Consider the following 10,232-nt stretch of genomic DNA (forward strand, 5'->3'; position numbering starts at 1 on the left):
CAAGCACATGAGCACACATACACACAAACACATGCATGTTACATATGCCCAGTGCCAACATTGCTGCCAGCATCCATCTCTGAAGAAGGGAAGCTGGGAATAATCTCAGCAGGGATGGTCCAAATAAGCAACACTAAGCATTTGACCACGGCTTTCACCATTGCTTTCCCACTTTCAGTGTGCGGCATCTGTGGACTCTGATGCGGCATGAGCCCCAACCCCAGACTGAAACACATTTCCATGAACAGTCACATGCTCCACAATTAGAGCACAAGAGGAGAAACCTAAGGACAATACCCAACTGATCTCTCTCCTGTGCTCAAGTCCATTGGCCCCCATGCTCCTATTACCCAGTTGATGTCAATTTCCAAATGTAGCAGCCCCTTTTCAACCTCAGTATATCCTCAAATAGTCCAGCACAGGTATCTCTCTCTGCTCATCTCGGCTGTTCTCTGAAGCAGTGAAGAAATCAAAGGATTGAGAGCCTGCTCTATTTTATACACATCCCTTAGCTACCCTTCTTTCTGCACTGTCCAGGGTCCACAGAGGCTCCATTCTCCTTAGCACACTGACAAGGAGCTGGGGGAGTGAAGAAGACAATTGAGGATGTGACCCACAGATTCCTTCATCAGCTATTTGCAGGGCACTGTGATAGACATAAGTGAATAAAGCATAGCTTTTTTCCTCAAAGAGTGTGTAATATAGTATTATAACATACCAATATGACAAGTATGCAAGTAAACACAATACATTTCCTGCTCAGGTGGGAAGCCCTTTCACCGGAATGCTCAGAAAAGGGCTCAAAAGGTTTCATAAAATGGTAGGGCTCCCCATCCCCCCTTTTTTAATCCTGTTAGTGATTTCAGGCAGTCTTCCATAGGTGTTCACTATGGCTGACTCCTACAGATTTGCTTTTCCTCAATTCATCCCTATTTTTGCATTTGTCTCCAGGAAATCTTGCTCTTCATGGAGTTAGCAGTGCACTAAGGATATTGTTTTAGCCATAGAACCTAGACATTTTAGAGCTGAAAGGGATCAGAACTCCTCTCCTAGATGTTCTGTGAATATTCAGTGCTTTTCCAAAAAAGTGCTGCCTTTGATGACAAATAACCTGCCTGGTCTTTAGCCTTCTTCTGTTTGTTTAGGTGCCCCTTAACCTATTCATGCCCATGCAGATCACTTCAGCTTTCTATTTGCTCTTATCTTGTAACAAGAAATAAGCAAACAAGATGCAGTTAGAATACTGGGTTCAAGTTCTTCTCACTGTCTATAATGGTAGGATAAACCTACTATGAGCACATACATGAAAACAGCTTTGATTTGACTGCCATCCCTCAGCTGTCCCTCAGGTCCGATCCTCAAGCTTTTACCTTCCCTGCAGAAAATAGTAATTTATAATTAGAGCCTGGAAGCCAGTGGTGAGCCATTTTTTTGTTCCTTTCTCTTCAGATTTCTCACTCTGGTACCCTAGGATGCAAGAGAGAGCCAGTCACTGGGAAAGAACTCAGGGAACCAAGCAATAGCAGTGCCTCGAGGTTGACAAGGAGTTTGTGGTTATCAGAGATCAGGAAGTGGTCAGGACATCTAGGAAAGTAGTAAAGGTTTGGAATAGGGCAGATCTCAAAGGTTAGGAATCTAAGAAACACATTAGTTAAGTAAAGGCATTAGGGGTTCCGCAGGTACATCTTACCTGGCTTGCACAAATCTAGACCTTTATCTGTGAGCAGGGAAAGAAATGTCTCCTTCAGGGAAAGAAATGTAGTTTTAGGCAGTGGGCTAAGCACTTGGAATGCAAAGAAAGCCAAAAGCAATCAGGTCCTGCTTTTAAGGAGCTTTCATACTAATGAGGGGACCAACGTGCCTATAATGGGAGCTAGTGGAGTTTAGTGAGTAGGAGTTGGCTTGAGCAGACCCAAGATCAAAGGTTTCTCTTTAGAACTTTTCTTTAGCAATTCGTTGAACTTCTCTTTTGATACTTTGAGTCTGTCTTATAGCTATTTCTGATACTTTCCCCATTTCCTCTTTTAAATTATAAAAACCTTTCCTGATCCAATGCTAGAAGGTTCTGCTCTCTCTGAAGGATGCCTTCCCAGTCCCTTCAGCCACTTATGCCCCTCCCTCTAAGGTTACCTGCCTTCTTCTCCATGTGTTTCATGTAAATACTGATATATTTGATGTTATCTCTCTTGAGTATGTAAGTTCCTCAAAGAGAATAATTTTGCACTTTTGCCTTTCTTTGTTCCCCATTGCCTAGCACAGAGTAAGTACTTCATGCGTGTTGATTGATTGAATGATCAGCTGACTCTGACAAAACTTGCTACGGCTTTCTTTTCAAGTTTTCTAAGTATAAAAATACCTCTGACCACCTCCTGGTGAATAGGAGGTCTGATGATGGTAAGGGTACTAGGTTGTCAGATAATGGAAAAAGTCATTAGGAAGAGGAGTTTAGGATTGAGGGCTGGTGTCTAGGGCAATGTTCTTATGATCAAAGTGTATATTTGTTTTGCATTTGTGGCACTCAACTATTTGTACCACTATTCCCTAAATCTTCACCTTCACAAAGACTTGGTTTCGAAAGCTCAATTGTGTAAGAACAGGCTAGAGAGACAAGGATAGAAAGTAATTTCTATGACAAGGACCTAAGGAAGAGAAAAGGTTAGAAAAGAAAACTATCTAAAGGCTTCCATTGACTGAAAGCTCAGGATGTTGTCCTTGATGTGGCAGCCAATTCAATCCCACCAAAGCGTATTAAAGACCAAAAATGAGCTGCATTGTATCTGGGGGAAAATGCAAAGTTAGACTACATTAATACAAATAAAGGATCCACATCCATCCTTTAACATTGTAAGCAATGTTAGCTTAGTTTCTTTGACCAGATGACATCTGCACTATGGTGCATACTTTAGAGTGCCATATTTTAGAAGAGACATTGATGAGTTGGACTGTAACTAAAAGATGGTAGCCAGGATGATGAAGGAATGCAAAACTGCAGCATGGGAGTATCAGTTGAAAGAGTTAAGGAGTTTTAGCAGAGGGAAAAGAAGATTTGGTGGGGAGAATGTAAGGAAGGGCAGGTCAGGATAGATGGTTTCAAATGTTTGAAGTGTGGTCATATGGAAAAGAGATTAGAGCAGTTCTGCTTGACCCCACAGGCAGAACCAAGACCAGGGTGTTAATGAAAAACAAATTTCTGCTCAAATAAAGGGGAAAAACTTCCTAAAAGTCAGAATTATCTAAAAATGAAAAGAACTATCTTGAAAAGTAGTGAATTCCCCATCACAAGAAATCTTGAAGCAGAGGCTTGTCAGGAATTTTGAAGAGGATATTGCTGCTAAAGTTAGACTTTGATGGCCTCTGAGATATCTTCCAACTCTTCATTTCGATGATTTTTATGACATACAGAAAGAGCAAAAAGCCTTAACTGTCAAGTAACTAGATTTCAGAGAAGTCAATGCAAGACACAGGTATGTAAACAGTAGAATATTAACTGGGCTTATTTCCTTTCTGAAAAAAATCAGGAAATTATACTTCCACTATCTTTCTTACAAGGTTGTTATGAGAAAAGAACCTTATAAATATTATAGAATCAGAATCTTAAAGCAGAAAGAGACTTGAAAGGTCATCTTATGATTATTTTGTACCTACAGCTAAAGTGTGAAGAGTTTGTGTATAGGCTTGTTGTGAATGTAATAAATTAATGGGATATTTCCCCTTTGTAACACAGCTAGATAGCAGCCTATGAGTATGAAAGAAAAAGTAGACCACCAAAAAAATCATAATTCTATTGTGTGGAAGCAAAGACATAGCAAAAGTCTCAATAAAGCTGAGGTTCATATGTCTCTATGTTCAAGAGAATTACGTCAGCCATTAATTATATTTGTGTGCAGAGCAACGTTAAAAAACCTATGAGCTCATACCACTGGCCTAGCTCAGTGGTAGTCTTCCGCTTGGAATAACTGAACCTATTGCTATCTTCTGCTAAGTTGATTAATAAAAAATATTTATTACACAAATCCTTTTTGTTGACAAGTTAAAATGGAGCTTCATCTTTCATATCTCCCTGAAGATTGCCACCTTGTGAGATTGAAAATACTCATTAAATTCCATCACCAGACAGGCACAAATGAGAGGGTGATTGTTTTTAAGCATGTGAGGGGAATCATTGGTAAACTCATTTGTTTGGATATCATTAACAGAACAATCGGAGAGGATCTCCAGGGGGTCCTCATGACCTTTGCTCACAATCTCTTCATCATCCATCAAGAAATATCATCACCTAATATGCAAGGCGAGACCAATTTTAAGGTGAGGTGTTAATTAACTAACGATCCTGGTTAATTTCTGTACAAGGGCTGAAAATACCTCATGCTGTATTGTAAACAAGTGCTAAACCATCCTTTTTTATTGTTAGCAGTACATATTTTACAATGTGGAGGGTCAATATTGTAAGGTTCCCACTGAACCTGTTAGTTAAATTTAATAGTTTGAAACTTTTCCTTTGAAATCTAGTAGACTTACTTTAACTTAATGCTATTTCCAAACCTACGTTTCCACATTTCAAAAATGAGAGAGTCCACTAGAATGTGACATTGAGGCCAAAAGCTTGTCACAATCAGAATCATGAGCTAAAAATATATTTTAAATAATACTGCAGACTGGTTGGTTATTTCCTAAGAGATGTAAGAGTCATACTCAATGAAGTCATAAGAAGATAGGCTTAATTTCTGTGTGCCTCAGTTTCCTTTCTCTTTAAATGATCTCTAAGGCCTGTTCCAGTTCTAAAACTTGCTAATTTAATAACGGTAATGACTTAGGTGTCTTAATACGGACCATTGGAATACCATACTACGTTCTGTGTCATGTGTTCTCTCCCAGTTTTATCTAATTACAACAGTCATTTCATTTCTGACTTCCTGAGGCCTCTAATTTCAAGGATACTGACGAAGTTCAGGGCAGGATTACTGACTGGAAGTCTTAAATGTTCAGAAGAAAGGAATGAGGATCATACCAAAGAAGGCTGTAATCCTAACTAGACAAAAATGGTCCTGTAAGCATAACTCTAATTCATCATTAGCCAACCAGTCATGACTTAAAAACTAAGATTAAGTACATCAGAGTACCACGTTCATTTTTCCTCATAACTCCCTTCTCCTGAAACAGAAAGCTGCACATTCGTACTTGAATACATTTAATTTTTCAATACATTTTCCTCTAGACTAGTTCTATTTTAATAATAATAATATATCCTCTTGTATACTGGTTTATAATTTTCTGGGTATTTTCACATTCATGATCATATGTAGTAGCATTATATATGGCCCCATCATATTAAAGAGTCACTCTCCAAACAGGACCAGTGCTGTATCACTTTTGACCAGTCCCAAATGGCACATGTTCTATTTCCATCATGGCTCATTGCTAGTCTAATGTACCTGTTAACTAACTGTCCATAGGCACCAATCTGCCAATGACAAGGATGGCCATGTCCAAATCTGGAGATCATTCAAAAGCAGAAGGCCCAGGCCAGAACTAGTCGGCCTCTTAGCCTAGTCCTAAGGCAAGCAGAATTTAAGTGAGAACTATTTCTATTGCCTTTTTCTATGTTCGAATATCAACAAGGCAATGCTCTTAAAAGCCTGAACAACTCAAAAGTTCCTTCTAACAGGTGCCCTGTTTGGTTTATCTCTCTACTAAAAAATAGAATAATCTTAACAATATATATTCCCAAAACTCTTTCAAAGTGGTTGACAGGTCAATTGTTTTTAAATGTCTTTAAATGGTTCCCTAGCCTGTAGATGAGACAAGGTTCTATAGATGGTTTGAAATAACAGAACAAATGTGTCTAAAGAAAAGTCTGAAAGGCCAAAGGTGCTAGTTTTGTAAGACATCTTCGTCTCCTTAGTTCTTCTTTTTTTTATTTTTTAAATTTATTTTTAACACAGTTTGTAACAGATAAAGCAATTCAAACTTTTGGTCAGGTGATACTTCTTTTTAAAGCATTTACAATATGACCACAAAAGAATTTTTTTTTTGAAACATTAACCAACTGAGACACAAATAATATTTATGTTGCTAACTTCACAAGCTCTTGACCTAATTGTCTCCACAGTATTACTACGAATTAAAAGACCCTAACTTATTGTGGTTGGTCTAAAGTCCTACTCCTAATAGCTTAATTTTAGACTTAACCTCGGATGTTCCCCTACCTATAATCTATAATTGAATAGATCTGGTATTAAGCTTACAAACCTTTTGACTATAGGAAATTGCCACCAAGAGTAAGGACATTGCAGGGATACAATATCTCCCCAACTTCATGTCAGTTCCAGGAAGGATTAGATTGTCCAGTTGCATTCAGTGAGGCTTAGAGTCTGCCAGGTGTCAGTGGGGAAATTGAGTCAGGAGAATCCCATCTCAGCCCATGCTGAACAGCCGCTCTCCCACCCTTCCCATGACATCACCTTTTGCAATTCATACCAGCATCTCACTGGCTTACTGGCATCGTGCATTGGAGGCTCAGACCGCCTTTCTTGCTACCCATACCTGGAGTTAGACTCAGAAGAACAGTCACTTAATAGTCCCATAGCATCTAAAAATGGCAAGTTCCAACAACCAGGTTTCAAATATGATTATAGTTTCACTTTGGCTAAGGAACATCTTTTGAGATGTTCTTGTTCTTGTTCCTGATTAAATGGCAATCATAAAATCAAATTTACCATTAAAACCTTGACTTTTCCATCAATGCCAAATTTTACCCTCATCTCCTTATTTCTTATTCATCTCATCCAGTCTCCTAAAGGGAATCAATATAAAATGTCCATATTTTCCCAATAACTTATTTATAAGTTAGATAGATAACTGGGGGGGGGGGGGGAAGAAAGGAATTTTTTAGTCCTACAAGATAAAATATTTTTAAAAAAACAAAATTATAAAAATTATAATGATGATAGCTATAAATATTACCTCATTTGATGCTCACAACAACCCTGAGAAGTAGATGTTATTATTATCTTCATTTTACAGATGAGGAAATTGAAGTAAATAGACGCTAAAGGTCTTGCTCAGGATCTCACAGCGAGTTAAGTGTCTAAGGCCGGATTGATTCTCCAGTCTTCCTGACTGCAAGACCAATACCCAATCCACTGTGCTATCTCACTGCCTCTATGTAATAATAATCGCATTATAATTATTATCTCTATATAATAATAATGAGAATTTGATTTGTGTCACTTTTTTTTATAAAAGCATTTCCCATCTACTCCTTCATTTATCTAATGGTGTAGTTAGAGTAGCTTTTTTTTTCAGTTTGCAGACAAGGAGACTGAAGTACTGAGAGATTAAGTATTTTGGCTGATAGTATGTACTTAGTTAGTGGTGAGCCATGACCAGATGACCAGGTCTCTTGATTCCTTTTACTGAGCCCAGGATTTTACCTTCTCCAAGCTGACTCAAGTACAGCTTCTGTCCCTATAATGGAAGGTAAATCTACTTGCAAAATAAAAGCTATGTTTAAAATGAAGTTATGTGAGCTCTTTTCTGAAGAGTGACCAATGGTCTGCCTAGAAGCCATCCATACTTGGAGATTCATCAGACTGGATATGATTGCCAAGAAGGTTGTTTGAACATTTTCTACAATACTAATGGGTATTGTTTTCATGTTCTTTACAGAGGTTTATTGATGATATTGAGACAATCCTGGGAATTACATCAAAAAACAAAATAAGATTTGAAGAGCAAAGTGCCACAGATGAGAATAAGTTCATCTGAGAATTATAGTTCGTTGATATCTGCAAACTCCAACATTCTTGGTACCCATCTGGAAACAACAATAATGATTTTCTCACTGACAGGAGGAGATGTAACTTTTTCCTCGTCTTCTAGCAGTCAATTAAAACTTGTTGGTGTGATAAATTGGTACAATATTCTTTGTTATTTGCTATTAAGAAATCTTAATTTATTTGTTAAACTGTAACTGTAATTCTGTAACTAAGTTTGTATGCACTTTTAGGCAACCAAAAGAAAAAAATCTAGTAAGTAAAAGAGAGCATTTCTTTATTTCTGTGTCTTTTCTTGCTTCAATTTAAGAAGCTTCTATTTTTAAAACTTCATAGGTAGGTAGGTTTGGAGGGGGTGGAATTTGTGGAATTTTTATTATTCCTGAGAGGAATATGTCTACTGTATTTTTTCTAATAAGCAACTGTTTTTTACCCTATAATCACTGTCATCTTTCAAAACCTGAATGTCCTTGTTTGTTTCCTTTTTTTAATTGTTGTGGGTTTTTTTTTAAAATCTTCTTACCTTTATTGTACTTTCTTTACACCAAGTCAAAAAAAATTCTTTTGTCATTTCCAAATGGTTGAGCCCTAGCAGTCTACCATTAGGCTCTAACTAAAGCTACAGAATTTATCGAGATGGCAGCATGTACTCTTATTTTGAGCTACAGAATTACCCCAGTCCTGTCAACTGAATGAGCAATCTTCCTTTCCAGTACTTGTGGTTCACTGCAGTCATAGGATTTTCACTAATAATAGTAAAATGCATGTATTTGGCTGTTTTTAAAGGTAATTGTCAAAAATTCAGGATGCCAAGTATAAACCAGAGTATTTGTTTCAACAGTACCCTAATAAAACATTGCAATATAATCCAGTTTTGTGGGAGAATGGGAAAAAAATAAAGTTAATTCAAAATGTTGAAGTCATGTTGATTTCTGTTTTAAATAAACATTACCCTCCTGTTTAAAAAAAATACTTGAGTATGTTGAGTTTTCGGTTTTGTTTTTGTGATAGAATTTCTATCATTCCTTAACTTCACTTTAGCTCTGGGCTGAGCATTCCTACTCTATATTTTGGCCAGTTTCTTTTTGTTCCAGCCTTTGTTTTCCTGCAGTTGAAAAGGTACTAGGATGACCCTTCCCTGTTGCCAGATACCCTCTAATCCATATCAGATGTCCATTGTCCAGACACTTGACTGATAGAAAGGACAACGAGCCATTAGAGTCAAACTTCAATCCCAGCCAGAGCAACATAAGGTCCCAGAGACTCATTAGTTCACTGGCACTGTAGTGTCCTGAGAGTAAATGAAACCCTCTGTCTCCTTATGTCTCTCATCTGCTCTAGACTTTAAAAGAAAACTGTCTCGGTTTTGTTCAGCACAGCAGTGGAATTGTTCACATGGTGAGAACCCTCTCTTAACAGTAAAAACTGTTAAATCTATTAGGGACCTTTTTTTATATGAATTTTGATTAGCACTTCTGAGCCTTGGGCTTCTGGCAAAGAGAACTAGCTTAATCTCCCTTACCTTCATTGGCCTACACTGCTGCTGTCTCAAAAGATGTCACTTTCTGTCTTCTGTCATCAACTACAAGCTGCAAGATCCAGACACTTAAAGTTCTATTTTCAGACACAGTTCTCTGCTGCAGAACATGGGGACCTTCATATCTATCTTATATTTAACAATACGATTAAAACTGTTCTGAATGAGTATGGATCATAGGTTCCTACATGAATTTAGAACTAGAAGGCACCTTAAAACCTTCCACTTCATTTGATAAATGAGGAAACTATGCCAAGAAAGTGAAATAAAGAGGCAGGATTTTAATCCAGATCCTATAACTTGAAATCAGGTGCATTTTTTTCCCTTTATATATTCCATGAAAACTGTACAAATACTTCCTCATTCAAACAATCAAAAGGTCAGACTAAGTGAAACCTATGAATTACAGAAGATTTTTGAAAGAACATATTTTCCACTCATATTATTTAATTGAAAGAGGCAGCTATGTGCTATGTACTATGGCTAGAGTGCTGGGCTTGTACTCAGAACCTCCCTCTAACACTTGCTGGCCTGTGACTCTGGGAAAAGCACTTGGCTTATATATGCCTTAGTCAATTTCCCTAGACTACTAAGTCTTAGATGAGTTAGTAGCAGTTCCTTATATTGACAAAATTCCTGCTCCTTCTTGCATTTAGGAATATATAACTGCTGAAAAACTGGAAGGAGTGGTAGATAATGAAGAAACAAGTAATAGATTGATAATGAAAAATTATGCATACTACAAAGATAAAAATAGGTAAAACATAGTCAATTTAAAAATTCAAGTTATGATTATATGTCCAAATTATCATACATTTCAAACTGGTGAAATCTGAATTGATGCATTTCATTATAGTATTCTAAATGGGAAACTGGGAAATATTTTGGAGACTTCAGATTTTAGAGCTTGTACATCAAAT

General features: G+C 37.3%; 1 protein-coding gene across 6 annotated transcripts in view; it reads left to right on the forward strand.

The window, feature by feature from the left end:
• IQCH (IQ motif containing H) overlaps positions 1–8,726 on the forward strand; it is a 305,076-nt gene extending 296,350 nt beyond the window's left edge. For 5 of the 6 annotated variants that reach the window (XM_072614735.1, XM_072614742.1, XM_072614752.1 and 2 more), the window contains 2 exons: positions 4,197–4,305; positions 7,669–8,726. In XM_072614735.1, coding sequence (XP_072470836.1) covers positions 4,197–4,305; positions 7,669–7,767 — 208 coding nt within the window. In that variant the 3' untranslated portion in view covers positions 7,768–8,726. The remainder of the gene's footprint in view (positions 1–4,196; positions 4,306–7,668) is intronic. The other variant, XM_072614763.1, reaches the window with a different exon arrangement.
• The last annotated feature ends 1,506 nt before the right edge of the window (positions 8,727–10,232 follow it).

This window comes from Notamacropus eugenii, chromosome 1 (assembly GCF_028372415.1).
Source record: "Notamacropus eugenii isolate mMacEug1 chromosome 1, mMacEug1.pri_v2, whole genome shotgun sequence".
Lineage (NCBI taxonomy): Eukaryota > Metazoa > Chordata > Mammalia > Diprotodontia > Macropodidae > Notamacropus > Notamacropus eugenii.